We start from the raw sequence: 18785 nt of genomic DNA, 5'->3' as shown, positions 1-18785 counted from the left end.
ATTATGTTTGTCCCATTTTATTTCTCTGAATGTGTACCGTGGGCCATGTGATGCCCGAGTGAACCCATTTCAACTGTAGACTGGGTTATACTGAAGAGAGGGAAGAGACTTTTTTTCCTGTGCCTACACTTATGTATGGTTGTTAGAGCTTACATTTCTATCAATACAACTGGCCAGTACAAAAAATACAAAGTTAAAACAATAGATCATTTGTGAGATTGGGCAATATGACAATATGCACCTTGAGAGGACAGAAATGTGTAAACCATCAAGGATTTAGCCATTCTGTTCATATCATGGCAGCTTTTATGTTTATAGAGATATTAGTCCAATGATTCCCAACCATACTACTAGTTTTGCAGTTGATTGGTGCTACGTGAAAAGATGGAGGCAAAAGCAAAAGTAAATAAATAGTTCAAACAGCTGGCAGTAATGTAATAATGGATGTACTAATGGATAAATAATTTAAAGGAGTAAAAGTAATAGATAGACAGTGGAAATAGTTATCTCAATGTAATAGATAAATTGAAATAGTAAGGTTAAACATAATGGAATAAGGCTGGATTGCACCAACAAGGATTCACTTTTTCACTTGATAAAATCACAGTTTAAGTTTTAAATTCTGTTCCACTAAACTTTAAAACTATCTTAAAATTAAGAAAGATTACATTTAAAACTCTCTCTAAATCTTTAATTTTTACTCTAAACCTAGATTAAATTTACTTCTGTTGCACCAAAACTTTTAACTCCATTTCAATCTGTGATCCAGGGCTAACGTTAAATCTACAGTTGAGTGAATGGTTGCTTTGTTGAGATAGATTCAGCAAAATAATCAAGTTGTTCGAAGAAAGACAGACTCAACCCACTCAATCTTTATGGTGATGATGATGAATTTTTGTCAAAATCACCAAGAAAACTGTTTTGGTGCTGAACAGAAAGATTGGGTCAACTGTCAAGCATGGTAGTGACAGAAACACAGCTGCACCGCTGATGTTTCAACTCCTGTTTCCAGATGGTGGAACTCACAAACACAAACCCAACAAGTTTTTCTCAAAGGAGGAAAATCTGAGCCTCTCTGCCAAACCAGATTAATTTTTAATGGTGCAACAGGGATCTGCTTAATGTAAAATCTGGATTTACTCATTTTAAACCTAGTTTTACTAAACTCTGATTGGTGTTAATCTGAGATTAAATTAATTAGAATTAAAGAGATAAAAAGGCTAAAACTAAAAGTAGTTGAAATAGCTAAAAGTAAGTGATGAACAGTAAAAGTAGTTTGGTAAATGTAAAGGATAAACAGTAGAAAGAGTTAGCTAAAAGTAAGGGATAAATGATTAAAATAGTTGGTTAAAAGTACAGAATTAATAGTTGAAATAGCTTAAAGTAACAGATAATGGATAAATAGAAACAGCTAAAAAATGTATAAACAGTTGAAATATTTATGTAAAGTATTAAAACTTGAAATAGTTAGCTAAAAGTAATGGATAAACAGTTGAAATAGTTAGCTAAAAGTAAAGGATAAATGATTAAAAGAAGTTGAAATAGTTAGCTAAAATGAATGGATAAATAGTTGAAATAGTTAGTTAAAGGTAAGAGATAAATCTTTGAAATAGTGAGCTAAAAGTAATGGATAAATGACAAATGGTTTCAATAGTTAGCAAAAATGAATGGATAAATAGTTGAAATAGTTAGCTAAAGGTAATGGATGAATAGCTAAAATGGTTTGCGACAGGTAAAAGACAAATAGTTAAAATAGTTAGCTCAAAGTAATGGCTGAATGATAAATGGTTAAAAGAGCTAGCTAAAATTAATGGATAAATAGTTGATATTGTTAGCTAAAGGTAATGGATAAATAGCTAAAACACATCGCTATGGTAAAAGATACATAGCTGCAATAGTTAGCCAAACGTAATGGATATATGATAAATAGTTGAAATAGCTTAAAGTAATGAATAAAGTATAAACAGTACAAATATTAGCTAAAGGTAATGGATAAATAACAAAAAGCAATGAAGAGTTGAATTTGTTAGCTAAAAGTAAATAGCCAGTTGGCACAGCTAGGTAAAATAGCAGATAAACAGTTTAAATAGTTTGGTAAAAAGTATTGTTGAAATACATGAAGATGGGAACCACTAAACTGTACATATTGCCCACTTGTAATAATGTATCATTACTCTTAGATCCTGTTAATCCTAAAAAAGGCTATATTAAACTGAGACTTTATTTTCAGTGGTAAATTTTTGTGAGTGGCAAAGTAACTATGTCAAGATATTTTACAAAAATATAAACATATTAACCTAAAGTTAGGTTGGGCAAAAAGTCACTCTTGGCAAATCTTTTCAAATTCCTAAAATTCACTGTCAGTGCTAGCTTCAAATAGCTGGTGCATCTCTGTGCTTTCTTGGGTCTTACTTGTACAGTGGGATATCGGGCTCCTTGCCCTCAGTTCTCAGGGTCAAACAGCACTGCTGCAGCTGAGACTTTGGGTCATTCCAATCCTGGTTGAGAATGAACTCCTGTAACACAAAAAACACACACGGAATCAAACTACTTCCTTCGCAAACTTCTTCCAAAGAATCAGAAACATAACAAACAAAAATCAGCAGCAGCTCTCTCCCTTGGCTACTCATGCTTTTACTTCATTCTTGCCATGACCCTCTCTACCATTTCCCCCCCTCCTTGTGCACTCACTTATTTGCTCTCTCCCTTACTGACTCTCCATCTATGTCTTCACGGTGAGTACAAATCACAGGCTACTTAAGACAAAAGCCAATCCCCGGCCAGATATAAAGAGCGTCTGGGAGTCTCCCAGGTGTGCATCCCTGATACATTTCTCTTATCCAAGGGGGACTTCTAAAAGCCCTTCCATTAACGGGAGGCAGCCTTGTCATAAAAAGGCAGACTTTGAATCCAGAACTGTCTGCTCCTATTAATTTTCTACAAAGAGTGCTTCTGCTTCTGTTGCTCGCTACTCTCTCACTTTACTGTCCCCCCCCCCCCCCCCCCAAACTCCTGCATCTCTGCTGTTCTTGCTTTTGCGCTTTACTTCCCTTTTTCTCCTTCCCATTTTTCCTCTCTCTGGGGGGCATCTACACCCCTTTAGCCGAAAGCAGAGAAATTAGGCTGTTTTCGAAAGAGCGTAGCTTTATTCTACGCTATCTTTTTAGTACTTTATTTTATAAGGAAAGGAGCGAACATAAGGAAAGGAGCGTTTATGTCCCTGGTTTTGCCTCTCTATTCCCATCCAAATTGGATGAAGCAGCACAGTGTGCAACACTGTGGTTTCCAGAAGGCTATATAAGGAGACGTGCTGGCTGTTTCACAACTTTTCTCTTGGAAGTGGAAATGAGGTGCTCTCTTGCAGCGACCATGACGCAAAGCTCAGCTCCTCCAGAGTTGGGGATTCTCCCTGGAGAGGCACACCAAGACAGCAATTAGCATGGCATATCAGACCACTGCAGCAGCTTCACAAGGAGAGGTCCATGCTGTGTGGGTACTCGCACATGAGCATGTGTGTGTGCACACTTGTGCGCATGCCCGTTTAGACATGAGATAGTATGTGATAGTTTGTGTCTTTTACCACAGCAGCTCTATTAATGGGAAAATAGCAGTCGTAGGGCTCTTCTGTCTAAATCTGGACAATCCAAAAGTGCTTCAGAATAAAATGCCCTTCCTTCCTCATTCAAATCTGACCATGGGAGTCTTGACTGAAGCGATTCATCCAAGTCCTGGAACACTCCAGAAGTGGACCCCATCAGCACTTCTTGGACCAATAGAAAAAGGCTGACGACACTGTTGTGATTCCCATTAAAGGTGACTAAAATAGTGATCAAAGCCGCCGTCGCCGAGAGTCGTTCAACAGCTGAGCACCACTTCAGGTCTTGCGTCGATGCTAGCGCCATTAAGGCTCAGCCATTAGCTCCCTTCTAATCATCTCCCTGGTTCTTTCTCTATGTGGTGCCTGGCTGAGCGGCTCATTGATCAGGTGCAAGTGGTGAATGACTATCAATAGGGGCTCACCTTCAGGCGCGGGAAAAAGCAGACGTTCATGAAGGTGTGCACATACTCCAGGTCTTTATCTATGTAGAGAGCTGCGATGAAAGCTGCAGACAGAAAAATACAGACAGCAATTGCTGAAAAAATAAAGCAATAAAAGACAGTATTTGACGTGTGGGTTCTTCTTCTGCTTTGCTTAACAGTTGGTTTTCTTCCTGCTCTTAAAGCAAATGAAACATTAACAAAGAGGACAATCCTCAGCTGTGGCCTTCCACTGCAAGTGATGTGATGTTAATATAAACAATTGGAAAAGATGGCTCTCTAGTTCCCTGCCTTTTTCCATCAAACAGGAAATTGGTAAAGCGAGGGCCACGCAGAGTTCACAGAAACATATATAATATATAAGATAAAACTGTATGTCAAGCTGAACTGAGAGTAACTGGCAGTCTAACTGAACTGAAAATGATTTGAAATGTAAGCAGTAGGTGCTGGGTGTCATCTTCATCTCGTAGCTGTCCCTTTGTTTTCCTCTTCTATTAGCTGCAAGTGCATTCACTCATCACCGCGACTAAGACAGTGGGACATGGAAGAGGAATAATAGGTAATATTTCAGGAGGCCAGTGAGGGTCTGCTGTAGCTGCAGGGCATGACTGTTCATATGCGCAAGAGCTGCACTCATTTCCAGCGCTGACCCTCGTCCCCTTCCTGTGTCATCAACTCTGCTCCGGCCTCAACTTTGAAAGATAATTTCAAAGGCAAATGATGTGAAGCTTATGTATTAAAGGTCTGCCTATTGAATGCTGACCTGGAACGCATTAGTGCTTTATTCTTTTTGTTTTTCCTACTTTTTCTGCCAGTCTGGACAGTCCCTGTCACTGCTAGCTCTTTGTTGGCCTAATGTGGACTGCAGTGGGTCTCCTCCAACACACATGAGCTCAGTCCTAATAAGGCCTATACACTCTCTCCACTCTGTCTCTGCTTGCATGTTCCTCTGATTGTGTGGAGGGGTCACCACCTTGTCTGCTAGTATTAATCTGGACATGCACAGAGCTCAAAGCTTTGCTACATCTTCCTCTGCCTCTTCATTGTGGCATTGAAATCAATGAACAAGCATTGACAACTGAATGATTATTTGTATAAAATCACTCACCTTGTGTTTGGTTGAATTTGGGAGGAAAAACTGTTTTTCTCTTGCATGCCTCCAGGGTGAACGAATAATCAAAAAAAAAAGGTCAACATTCTTGATGAACTAAAGTAAAGGGGGCTGCATTTAACAACAGCAAAACTGTATCAAAACATCTGTTTACAAACTCTCGAGGCTAAGGGAGGTGTTGGCCCCAGGCTAACACTGGCTAAATTCTGACACAGTTCAAGTAGGCAAACCCTGACTTTAGTCTAGGGCTTCCTGGCCCTGCTGGGGAGCAGGGTTACCACCAGGTTTGAAGGGTTATCTCCTAAAAAAGGACTTAACCCGGAGCTAAAAATTGCCAATGTGAAACAGGGACACTTGAATGGTTGTGTTTTTGTTACCTTAAAATGAACCATTTATATATCTACTTATAAAGCAGGTCCTCTTCCATGGAGTCTACCATGTTGTCCTACAGTAGCCCAGAACACAGAAATCAAACACTGGCTCTGGATGGGGCCATGCTTGATTTTTGCATTTTCTTCTCAGCCACTGTAGTTCTCCTTTGCGCTTGGTACACAGGAGAAGTTTCAGTTCTGCAACCTCACTGCTAAATGCCTCAAAATCTTAAGCCCAGTTCAGATTGATGATTCACAACGAGATGAGACCGTTTTGGAACGTTGCAGAGAAAAGTTGCAGTGGTGTGAACTGGCCAGTCTGAGCTGGGTCTGTCACCTGCAACTCAGCTGGTCAAATCGCAGGTGGCTGGTTACAGTCCATCTGATGCTGGTTTTGTTTAAGTTTTTTGACCGTTTCATCACCACTACAAATGCAACTGAAGCCAGTATCTCACTATCACTATCCTCATTCATATTTTAAGAAGCTACAAATTATATTCAGCCACAAAACAAGCCCGAAAAGCTGGAAACCAGAATGGAAGTACAGAGAGTTGTTGCATAGAGTTAATACACCATGTCATCATCTCTTGTATTGGTGTGAACCAGCAGGTTTTTAGAATGTTGCAGAGCATCAATCGCAAGCAGTCACTTGTTTGAACTTGTCTCATCGCGAATCTTTGGTCTGAACTGGGCTCTACACACTGGACCTTTAACCCAGGTCTAGTAGAATGGCAGTTTGCATGTATAGCCTTGGGCTTAGTTTAACCCTTGGTTAACAATGGGTCAGTGAAAAGCGGCTGAGTAAGCCCAGGGTCAACTCTAAGTACTTCAGGAATACGAATTTTCGCTAAAACCGTAGTATTTAAAACACTTTGGGCAGGCATGCTACTCGTCTGTGTGTAAGAGTGTATACGCTGAGGTGGTTGTAATAGTAACATTTTAGTAAAAATGCACATTTGGGAAGTACTGATCATACACCTGGATAAATGAGACTTCAGCTATAGCTTGCAGGTTGTGTGAGAGTTTCTCAACCGATGTTTGATGTAGCTTTGGCTGTTGTTAAACATGGACCCCTATGACTTCAATTCATGAAGAATTTTTCCTGTTTTTGGATTCTTTATTCACCGTGAATACATGCAAGAGAAACTAAATTTTCTTCTAGAAATCAAAGTCAAACAGGGTGAGTGATTGATACACAAATGATCATTTGGCAGGTGAAGTGTTCCTTTAAAATAAAGGAACCATCACTTTGTCTCTAGCTGTATTTGTATCATAATATGCAGGCCTAAATAAAAGAAGAACTTATTATGTATTTTATATCTGGGGACTGGGGGACATTACGCATTCATATCAGAACAGCAGGACTCCATTATAGCCAGACCAATATTGGATTTCTTAAGGCCAAAAACAATAGATATCTGAGAGCTTAAAAAAACATTAAGGGATTCTTTTCTTTCTGTGGTACGTGTTTATGAAAAAAACATGATCTATGTTGCTGGACTTCTAAACTCTTAAATATTGATATCTGTATCGGAATTGTGACCACGATGTGTTTGAGCAGTACATCAACAACTTGCATAATGAAGACACTGCTTCTTAGTCACCTTAAACATGTTTTGGCATTTCTGTTGTGTAGTCAGCAGGGATCGGCCTGGGAAAGGGCCAGTAGGCAGGCTTCCCACCCACAAGCACTGCAGCATGTGTTCGACAGAGCCTCACCAGAAGCACCAGTGAAAAGCACTGAACTTGCTCCCCTGTGATGTCGCCCTCTTTATACTTCAAATATCTGTCAAACTTAGCACGAGTCCTCACCACCACTGCACATTATCTTTTTATTTTTACAGTCAGGTCCATAATTATTTGGACAATGATACAGTTGTCGTTATTTTGGCTCTGTACACCACCACAATGGGTTTTAAATGAAACAATGAATACGTGCTTAAAGTGCAGACTCTCTGCTTTCATTTAAGGCTTTTTCAAAAATGTAGTATGAACCATGTAGGAATGACAACCATTTCTTCACACAGTCCCCCATCTTTAAGGGCTCATAAGTATTTGGACAAACTAACATAATCATCAATTAAACAGTCAGTTTTAATACTTGGTTGCAAATCCTTTACAGTCAATGACTGCCTCAAGTGTTGGACACATAGACATCATCAGATGCTGGGTTTCTTCCCTGGTGATGCTCTGCCAGCCCTTTACTGTAGCCGTCTGCACTTCCTGCTTTGGTTGCTTTTGCAATATGCTTCAGGTCAATGTCCATCTGCACTGTGAGGCATCGTCCAATGAGTTTTGAAGCATTTAGTTGAATCTGAGTAGATAATGTAGCCCCAAACACTTCAGCTTTCATCCTGCTGCTCTTGTAAGCAAGACAAGACTTCACTAGAATAAATACAGAGGGTTTATCACAAGATGCAAACCATTGGTTAGCCTTAAAAATGGAAGGCCAGATTAGAGTTTGTCAAAAACCATCTAAAAAGCCTGTACAGTTGTGGAACAGCATACTATGGACAGATAAAACAAAGATCAACTACCAGAATGATGGGAAGACAAGAGAAGGAAGAAGGGAAGGAACTGCTCATGATCCAAAGCACACCACCTCATCAGTGAAGCATGGTGGAGGTACTGTTATGTCATGGCCATGTATGGCTGCCAGTGGAACTGCTTCTCTTGTATTTATTGATGATGTGACTGCTGACAAGAGCAGCAGGATGAAAGCTGAAGTGTTTGGGGCTACATTATCTGCTCAGATTCAACCAAATGTTTCAAAACTCATTGGGCGATGCTTCACAGTGCAGATGGACAATGACCTGAAGCATATTGCAAAAGCAACCAAAGACATTTTTAAGGCAAAGAAGTGGAATGTTCTGCAATGGCCAAGTCATATCATCTGACCTGAATCCAACTGAGCATGCGTTTCTCTTGCTGAAGCCAAAACTGAGGGCAAAACACCCAAAACACAAGCAGGAAGTGCAGACTGCTACAGTAAAGGGCTGGCAGAGCATCACCAGGGAAGAAACCCAGCATCTGGTGATGTCTATGTGTCCAACACTTTAGGCAGTCATTGACTGTAAAGGATTTGCAACCAAGTATTAAAACTGACTGTTTAATTGATGATTATGTTAGTTTGTCCAAATACTTATGAGCCCTTAAAGTCGGGGGACTGTGTGAAGAAATGGTTGTCATTCCTACACGGTTCATACTACATTTTTGAAAAAAGCCTTAAATGAAAGCAGAGAGTCTCCACGTATTCATTGTTTCATTTAAAACCCATTGTGGTGGTGTACAGAGCCAAAATGATGACAACTGTATCATTGTCCAAATAATTATGGACCTGACTGTATGTTGCAATAATGCAATGTTATTGCAACCAGTTATTTAAATGAAGACAACTTTGACTTTCTACCCTTCATCCCATTAAATAGAAAATGTCCTCGGTACAGCTACGACCACATGAAGAAACATGCAGTCTAACAGTTATACTGATTATAATGTATGACATATTAAAACACATTTGAAATATAAGCATTAAGTGCTGCCTACTCACTGCCACTGCCCTGAAGCACACTTATTCTTGATTTTATTGCTATTAATTTTCTTTTTTTCAATTAGTTAACAATTAAATAGAAACTAACTCTCAGTGTGCGAGAGAGACTGATGCACAGCTACCACTGCTGATAAACCTACACTGCTGTGTTTTCAGTTTGAATTTTTTGATGCTTTATTAGACTCTACCTTCCAGGGCAACTGCCCACTCTGATTTGTATAATATCCTGAAAGCAGGACGTTAAGTCCACCAAAGCCAGGGTGGGTGAAATCACCACTGGACAATGCAGATCATTTTCCCTTAAGCTGCCAAATGTAACTTTTCCGCCATCCACTTATCTTACTAAGCATATTTTATGTTTTATTCTGTTCCAACAATCTATTAAAGGGATAGTTTGGAGTTTTTGAAGTGGGTTTGTATGATGTCCAGCGTTGGTGTATAACCTACAGTACAAGGCAGTCAGCACAGGGGTACAACATGGAACCTAACCAATGTGTTGCTGTGGACAGGGGCAGGAGCAAAATGTATTTTAGTCATCTTAAAAAAAAAATTGACATCAGTTTAAGTGGAGGCTGTATTGAGAATATTTTTAACGCTTTACTTTGTGTCACGCAGCCTTTCCTTTGGCTCTACATTTCTCAACTGCAGAGCTCCCCTATTCCTGTTCAATAGCGCAACAGTTCCATGCATTGTATTATGCAGCAGGTCAGCTGTTCCGGTTAAAAAAGTGCTGTTGTGTGATCAGACCAAACAAGACTTCACTTCTCTAAAGATTTCTACGATGCGTACTTGTGTTTTCTAAGCTAATTTAAAATAAATAAATAAATAAATAAATAAATAAAACAGCTGTGATTAGTTACACTGAATATAGACACCAACACTTCACCTGCAAGACTGAGGCAACTTGGTGTTTATAGTGAACGTTTCTCTCAAAAGGATTATGTAAAACCACCCACAAATATGCCACTGATGAGAGCACTGATGCATGCAACAGTAGGGCCGGGCGATTTAAAGATATAATATTGTTATCAAGATATGAGACTACGTACTGTCTTAGATTTGGATATCGTTGTATCGTGAAATGGCATAATTGGTGACTTTTCCCTCGTTTTAAAGGCTGCATTGCAGCAAAGTGATGTAAATGTATCAACTTACCAGAATTTTCTATTTGTTTAAACAATTGCCCTGACCCACTTGGTTGTTATATCCACATTATTGATGATTGTTGATAAAAACAAAAACAAAATAAAAACAATAGTCATCCCAACAACTCTGTGGCATCAGAGAGGGTATTTGGTCAGAAATATTCTTATGTTTGATTTTGTCTTCCAATCCTAGCATTGATGAAGTGCTTTTGAGGAGATTTAAAAATATTGTGATATGTATTATGTATCAATATAGCCTAAAAATATCATGATATAATTTTCAGGGCATATCACCCAGCCCTATGCAACAGTCAGGTAACATTAGGCCAGATACCTACAAATAAATGAAAAGATTTACCCAAAAACCAGTAAAGCGTGAGGCGCTCACTCTGGATAAGCGCTTCAGATCCTGAAGTTGTGTTGTAATTAAGTCCTACTCATGGCAGCAGTAGCTCTCTGGCTCTGTGAGCAGGTGTTTCCAGTTTAGGCGATTAGCTTGTGCTCTGTCTCAGCCTCCGGTTTCCACAGAAGTTTCTGCTCTCTCTTTTTTGCCCCATTCAGTCCCCCTCTGCAAAATGTCTTCTGTATTCTCTCATCTCCACAGGAAATGACATTCCATTGTCAAAGTCAATATCATTTTTTTTTCTTGTGTTTGGTGTGTTTTCCATACACCACTGAAAGTCTGACCTGAAATGCTGACCAGCAGCGTAATACAGGTGTGGCATAGCTGCAGCACAATTGCACTTATGCCTAAGAAATACTTAAGTTATAGGTTTGAGAAAATGTAGCGCCAAGGATAAGGGCTATTTGATGGCAAGATAAAGCAGTGAAAGCATTCTGAATATAGTGTCCACTTAGACTGCAAGTCAAAGACTGTATATAAAGATGGACGACATGACAGCTCCCCAAAAAGTGAAGCCGAAACATCTCGATCGCCCCCTATTGGCTGACTGCAGTACATATCATAAAGCTTGTCCCTTGCATGTTAGCAGATGGTACATAGCCAACTAAAACCATAAATACATTTATCCCAAAGATGCTTTTAGTCATTTAAGGTTGTTTTTATCACGCTGCTGTATGTTCAAGTGTTCGTTTTCCTGCTAAGTTTGGTTTTTAATAAATTATTTGATGCTATAAATACAGGATGTGACATCATGATTGGCAGCTACGTGCACCAATCTGTGCAGGCAATCAATGGTGCTGTTCACGATTGGGTCAGACAGGTGTTTGGGTGGGAAATTGACGCCTCAGATATTGCTACTGCGGAGACGCTGGCTCCAAATGATGTCACCAGCACAAGATGGTGGGGGCTGTATCAGGGATATTTTGGCTTCATTTTTGTACAGGAAGTATCAGTAATATAGAGTCTATGCTGCAAACCCCCATTCACAGCAGTACATTGCTTGGTTTCCATTGGTAGTACTCTGGCCTGTGTCTTCAAACTGCGGGTGTGCCGACTGACATCTACTCTTTGTAATGCACTGACTATGGATAAGTGCCTCATACAACCCCAATTCAAAAGATCCAAACTATCACTTTAAGGTGGTAAAAAAAACCCACAAGTAGCTTATTTCTTGTGACAACAGTAGCTGGTGGAATCAAAAAGAAAAGAAAAAAATCACGACTAACTGCTCCAGTCATACTAAGCACATAGGGAGGTTCTCCCAGTGTCTTCAGCAGAGAAGTGACTGTGTTTGACATCTAACACAAAGGGAACAAAGAAATCAATAATGGTCCTTCATGCTGCCATCTTAAACTGCACATTCTGGAGAGACGTACAAGAAAGAGGTTGAAGAGAGGGTTTAAAAAGGTCTATAAAGATTTTTCTTTTTGCAAATGAATCAAAGAGATGTGAACATACACTCCAGCAGGTCGGCCAGAGTCTTGGTCCGCAGCGCGACTGGCCGTTTGGTTTTGTCGTTGGTGATGGCGAACTCCTGCATCCCCAGCTCCTCCGCCACTTTGGCTTGCGTGCGGTTGTTTACCAGGGAACTGCGGAGCAGCTGTGGACAAACAAAAGGGGCGTCACCTTTTCATGTCCACCTGTCAGAAATGTACTCAAACACTAGACACAGAAGTACACAGAAACATCAAAAAAAACAAAAAAACAACACATGGAATAATTCATCAAAGACAGAAATGGTAATGCAGAGTAAATGTTTCAGGGAGATTGCACGTTGCTCTGTTAAATATTACATTGTGACTCGCAGCTTAGCGGATGACAACATGTTAGAGCGGGTAAGGTACATTTACGTCTCTAAAAGGAAAAACACAAACATGTTAAATATAGCCACGAGATGCGGAAAAGAGCAAATAGAATGGAATATGACTGTCTGAATTCGTCTTGCTGCGATGTGCCCTCCTTAACAGTACACACGCAATCAGAGCCCCACACACACACACACACACACTCACATACACTAGTTGAATAAGCACTTTTCTCCCCGATTTGAAATCCATTTCAGATGTACCCCATCTTGACTCTTGGGCATAGGCATTGCTGGAGCTTTCAGTCTCTCAAAGAAAGCTCGCTGGAAGCTTTTAAACAAGTGACGTCACCGCTTCCATCTATAAGGAATATCCACGAATAAATATCAAACTGCAAAGGTTCTTATTCAGGTTCAGACCCGCTCAATCCCTCTGGCCTCAAGTAGTCAGACTTCTGAAGAGAAGTGCTGAAGCTCAAATGAAAAGAGGGTGTTGTAACGCCATCTGTCAGAAAATGGACTTGCATGTTCAAAGTGTGATCATTTGCTTTGTACCTCTGTTACAAGCCATGGAAGTTCGCATACACACGTAACTTCATTTTTCAGGCGGTTGACAGCTCGGGCAAAAAAATCCGCCCACAAAGATGTGTTATTGAAAACCACTGAACAATTTTGTCTCATGACAATACCCATCACACGGAGTACAGTAAACATACAGGCGCAGTGTGGGGTGAGGAGTGGAAGAGAGTTATTTTGTGGAAACAAGAAAAAGAGGAAGGGGGTGAATACCTGGCTGGCACTCGGAGATTCAAAGATTGATGGGCAGGAAGGAAGGAAGGAAGGAAAAAAAAAAATCACCCACACATACAAACACAAAAGCACAGCTGCAACTTCATCTCAGGTAAACTCGTGAAAGAAGCGGGGAGCAGCCGTTTTGAGAAACCTCAGACAGCAGCGAGACAGCACAAAGATGGAAGAAAGACACAACACAGGTGCAAAGATGCAGATGTAGATGTAAAAAATACATACCTATGGATGAGAAAACAGCCTGTGAGTGGGTGAATGTGACGACATATGATTTAAAGATATAAAATGCAACTTTTCTGCATTAAAATGTCGAGAAATTACCGAGACCAATGTTATATACTTTATTGAGTTGGGTACTTAAATTATCCCAAATGTTTCCAATAATGTTCAAACCCTAAGAAATCAGTTATTTCACGCCACGACCTGTGTCAATTGTTCACAGTCGCCTGTTAGTGGCATCATATCACCTTTGCACAAGCTTTGTTGTGGTTATCTGTAAAAAGCTCTCATAAACTGACTTCTACTACACTTTTTAGATCTTGGTCGTTTTGTATTTTTATGTCTTAAGCTGGTGAAACGGATTTTAAGTGATTGGACGTCTGGATCTTAAGTTATCAGGGAAACATCAGAGCTAACAAACGTTAGCACAGGGCTGGGCAACAGAACAGTAATGAGAATTACACTGATATAATTTTCATTGATAGAGAAATTGTAAATTTGAATCCATCATCCATATAATTACACCACTCATGTAATGTACCAAAACACCAGGTGCCTCCTGCCATTAACAGGAAGAGGAAGTAGTAGCAGTAGTTGTAGCAGTAGTAGTAGTAGTAGTAGTAGTAGTAGTAGTAGTGGTGGTGGTAGTAGTAGTAGTAGTAGCAGTAGTAGCAGTAGTAGTAGCAGCAGCAGTAGCAGCAGCAGTAGTAGCAGCAGTAGTAGTAGCAGTAGTAGCAGCAGCAGCAGCAGCAGTAGTAGCAGTAGCAGTAGTAGCAGCAGTAGTAGCAGCAGCAGCAGCAGCAGTAGTAGCAGCAGTAGTAGCAGTAGCAGCAGTAGTAGCAGCAGCAGTAGTAGCAGCAGTAGTAGCAGCAGCAGTAGCAGCAGTAGTAGCAGCAGTAGTAGTAGCAGCAGTAGTAGCAGCAGCAGCAGCAGCAGTAGTAGCAGCAGTAGTAGCAGCAGCAGTAGTAGCAGTAGCAGCAGTAGCAGCAGTAGTAGCAGTAGCAGTAGTAGCAGCAGCAGCAGCAGCAGCAGTAGCAGCAGCAGTAGTAGCAGCAGTAGTAGCAGCAGCAGTAGTAGCAGTAGTAGCAGTAGTAGTAGCAGTAGCAGTAGTAGCAGCAGTAGCAGTAGTAGTAGTAGTAGTAGTGGTAGTAGTAGTAGTAGTAGTAGTAGTAGTAGTAGTAGTGGTAGTAGTAGTAGTAGTAGTAGTAGTAGTGGTAGTAGTAGTAGTAGTAGTGGTAGTAGTAGTAGTAAGGCTTGTGCTGGTTTGAAAATTTTCCAACCAGTTTGATTTAAAACCAAATATCTAACCGAACCAATATATCGAATTATATACCTACTTTTACCACTGGGGGTCGCATTTGGGCTATTTTTCCCAATAAAAGCCTATTATAGGTATAATGCGCTTCCAATCCACTAGGTGGCGATAATGCTGTATTAACCGCCAACACACACAAGGTTACACAAGAAGAAGAAGAAGAAGCAGAAGGACACTTCTCTCGCAGCAGCAGCAGCAGACAGCTGAACGGAGCTGCGAAGTCCGCAGTCTGCGGAGCCTCTGAGACAAACACTTATAGGCTCCTCAACTTCATTTATAAACACACATAAACCTTATTAATTTGTCATAATGCATGTTTCAATGCAAGATAAGTTGAATATAGTCCCTTGACACGCCGCTGATGTGAAAAGCCCCCACACCCAGTTTATCCGGTTGACGTGAATTAAATCGGGTGGAGCTCTAAACCAGACCGAAAATTTCTGCCTCTGTCAGATTAGAGAGATTTTCATCTGCAAAAAAAGACACCACGATATTACATACTGTTGACATACAACTTGTACGGAAAGTGTCCACCATGGTTGAGGTTTTTGTTTTGTCTACTTCGAGCAGTGAGGGTCTGCTGGGAACGCCTGGCAGAAGAACCTGCCAAGATGATCTTCAACTCCCACTTCCGGGAGAGCTTTGACCGCGTCCCGAGGGCAGAGGGAGACATTGAGTCCGAATGGGCCTTGTTCCGCTCTGCCATTGTCGAGGCGGCTGTTGCGAGCTGTGGCCGCAAGGCCGCGGGGACCAGTCGCAGCGGTAACCCCCAAACCCGCTGGTGGACACCAGAGGTGAGGGGAGCCGTCAGGCTGAAGAAGGAGGCCTACAGGGCATGGTTGGTCTGTGGGTCTCCAGAAGCAGCTGACGGGTACCGGCGGGCCAAGCGGAGCGCAGCAGAGGCAGTCGCGGAGACAAAAACTTGGGCGTGGGAGGAGTTCGGTGAGGCCATGGAGAAAGACTATTGATCGGCTCCAAAGAGGTTCTGGCAAACCGTCCGGCGCCTCGGGGGGGAAGGCGGCAACTTGCTCACATTGTTTACAGTGGGGGCGGGGAGCTGCTGACGTCAACTGGGGACATTGTCGGGCGGTGGAAGGAATACTTTGAGGAGCTCCTCAATCCCACCAACACGTATTCCAGTGAGGAAACAGAGCCGGGGGTCTCGGGGGCGGGCCGTCCAATTTCTGGGGCAGAAGTCGCCGAGGTAGTGAAGGAACTACGCAGCGGCGGAGCCCCGGGGATGGACATCGGGGGCAGTGGGGGCATGGGAGTTCGCCCAACCAGTCCACACATATTTTGTGGATTTAGAGAAGGCTTACGACCGTGTCCCCAGGGGCATCCTGTGGGGGGTGCTCCGGGAGTATGGGGTGGGTGGCCCTCTGCTAAGGGCCATCCAGTCCCTGTACCGAAGGAGCATGAGTCTGGTTCGTGTGGCTGGCAGTAAGTCGGACCTGTTCCCGGTGAGGGTTGGACTCCGCCAGGGCTGCCCTTTGTCACCGGTTCTGTTCATAACTTTCATGAACAGAATTTCTAGGCGCAGCTGAGTGGTGGAGGGTGTCAGGTTTGGTGACAGGAGGATCTCGTCCCTGCTATTTGCGGATGACGTGGTCCTCCTCGCTCCATCGAACAGTGACCTCCAACTCTCGCTGGGACGGTTCGCAGCCGAGTGTGAAGCGGCTGGGATGAGAATCAGCACCTCCAAATCTGAGGCCATGGTCCTCAGCCGGAAAAGGGTGGATTGCCCACTCCAGGTTGGGGGGGAGGTCCTGCCTCAGGTGGAGGAGTTTAAGTATCTTGGGATCTTGTTCACGAGTGGGGGTAGGATGGAGCGGGAGATTGACAGGGGGATTGGGGCGGTGTCAGCAGTGATGCAGCCGCTTAACCGGTCCGTTGTGGTGAAAAGGGAGCTTAGCCAGAAAGCGAAGCTCTCGATTTACCGGTCGATCTACGTTCCAACCCTCACCTATGGTTACGAGCTCTGGGTAGTGACCGAAAGAGTGAGATCGCGAGTACAAGCGGCGGAAATGAGTTTCCTCCGCAGGGTGGCTGGGCTCAGCCTTAGGGATAAGGTGAGGAGCTCGGACATCCGGGAGGGACTCGGAGTAGAGCCGCTGCTCCTCCACATCAAGAGGAGCTAGTTGAGGTGGTTCGGGCATCTGGTAAGGATGCCTCCTGGACGCCTCCCTTGGGAGGTGTTTTGGGCATGTCTGTCTGGGCTTCTTTGCTGAGGCTGCTGCCCCCGTGACCCGGACCCGGATAAGCGGAGGAGGACGACAACAATGACTTCTTTTGTTTCCATTGTCAGCTCAAGCACATGCAAAACATTTTAAATCATGTTGACAAAGAGTTTGACATATTCCTGTCCAGAATTAAGATTTCTCTGTCTATTTATTGTTTTGTCTGTTGACGTCAGATTTGTCTCCAGTTTCTGTGATGTCAAACAGTGTTGGAAAAACTGTGATTTTTAATGTGAAACTGTTTTATTAAGTGTTTTTTCCGGCTTAAATCATCATGTCTGTTTGTTTTGGAGAGGAAGGGACCTCTGCGGATAATTTGTCACCCAGTAAAAACCTCCTGAATAATGAACACTGAAGGAATCCTATTTGGGAGAAACTGACAGCAATGACGGCATTGCAACTGTCTTTTGTTACTGTTTTGATTGAGACACCCCCAGCAGCAGAAAATTACACACCGTACATGATTCAAGTCTTACTGTTAAATAAGAGGAATTTGATCTTACTGTTAAATGTCCTTCATGGTGATCTGGGAAGTGGATGAAGAGGTATTCTGTGGCAACCAGCTGCATGATTGAGTCTCCAAGGAACTCCATCCTCTGGTTGTGGCCCCTGGAAAAGAGAAAGCAAGGATGGATTGATGGAGGCAAACAGAGAAAAGGACGAATGAGAATAAAAAAAGAAAATGAAAACACAAGGTTACAGGAGGATATACAGTAAAGGGATTGACATAGTAGGGGTGATGTGGGAGGGCAGGGGGAGATTGTGCAAAAATAGGGGACAGCGAGGTTTCACATGAGGTTATTCAGCTACATATCAGTGGGGCATGAAAGGCATCATGCACTGTCGACAAATCTACCAGGCTTTTAGTCTTTTAACAGGAATGGTGAAGTTGGCTGATGTACATTTCACGGGTGGCCTCTGGGAACAGCTACACTGACAGGCTGTGTGACAACTCGGAGGCTGCCTGGAGTAGCAGCCCTTCTGAAGAAAAACGCCGGGCTTTGATTGCAATTTGAATGGGGAAAAAAAGAAAAAAAAAAGAAAAGAAAAAAAAAAAAGCATACTTAAAAAACCTCTGGTACACCTGCAGGAGTGTCTGTCAAAATCCTAAGCCCATAAAGCAGCAAGCGTGCACATGGGTTTACTGAACTTTCTACCTTCTAACAATTCCTAGAAAAGGCTAATGGTAGCACTGTGATGCTGTACATCAGCTTCCTGCGTTTCTCCCCATCAGTGAAAGGCAGGTCATTAATTAAACAGAATTATAGATTAGCATTGCAGATGTGGACTGGTGCTGTGCCAGGCAGGCAGGAAGCATTGGGTGGGGGGGCGTAAGTACAGCGGGGAGGTATATACAGCAGCAGCGCACACATCCATCTATAGATATGTGCTCCTCGCAGGAGAGGAAACTCTGAAGAAGATGAGAGAGAAAAGATGCAGAGGTAGAGGCAAGGAGGAGGCTGACATCAAAGAGGAAGAAAGGTCAAAGTTTATTGTCCGATTTCTGGCTCTGCCTTTTATGAGCATATCTGTGCAAGAGATCTAAACGAAGGACTCAGAGAAACAGCAGCTTGAGCTTCTTTAGCAGGGCTGCGACTGTCAGTTCCTCAATTATTAATTCATCTCGATTATCTTTTTGCAGACTAAATGTTTCTTGTGTAAAAGATTGAAAAAAAGGGCCAACACAATCTAGAATTGTTTGTTTTGTCAAACAAACAGTCCAAAACCCAAAGGTATTAAAACTATAATGACATGAAACAGAGAAAAAGCTCATTCTCACACCTG

The 18785-nt window shown here is 42.2% G+C and overlaps 1 protein-coding gene across 1 annotated transcript in view; it reads right to left on the bottom strand.

Annotated features, from left to right (window-relative positions):
• drosha (drosha ribonuclease III) overlaps positions 1-18785 on the bottom strand; it is a 161637-nt gene that overhangs the window by 18449 nt on the left and 124403 nt on the right. The window contains exons 26-29 of the mRNA XM_049564597.1: positions 17504-17609; positions 12077-12218; positions 4021-4103; positions 2413-2516 (exon numbers count right to left, since the gene is read on the bottom strand). Of these exons, the coding sequence (XP_049420554.1) occupies positions 2413-2516; positions 4021-4103; positions 12077-12218; positions 17504-17609 (435 nt within the window). The remainder of the gene's footprint in view (positions 1-2412; positions 2517-4020; positions 4104-12076; positions 12219-17503; positions 17610-18785) is intronic.

Source organism: Epinephelus fuscoguttatus, linkage group LG21, assembly GCF_011397635.1.
Source record: "Epinephelus fuscoguttatus linkage group LG21, E.fuscoguttatus.final_Chr_v1".
Lineage (NCBI taxonomy): Eukaryota > Metazoa > Chordata > Actinopteri > Perciformes > Serranidae > Epinephelus > Epinephelus fuscoguttatus.
This window is presented reverse-complemented; position numbering and strand designations above follow the sequence as displayed.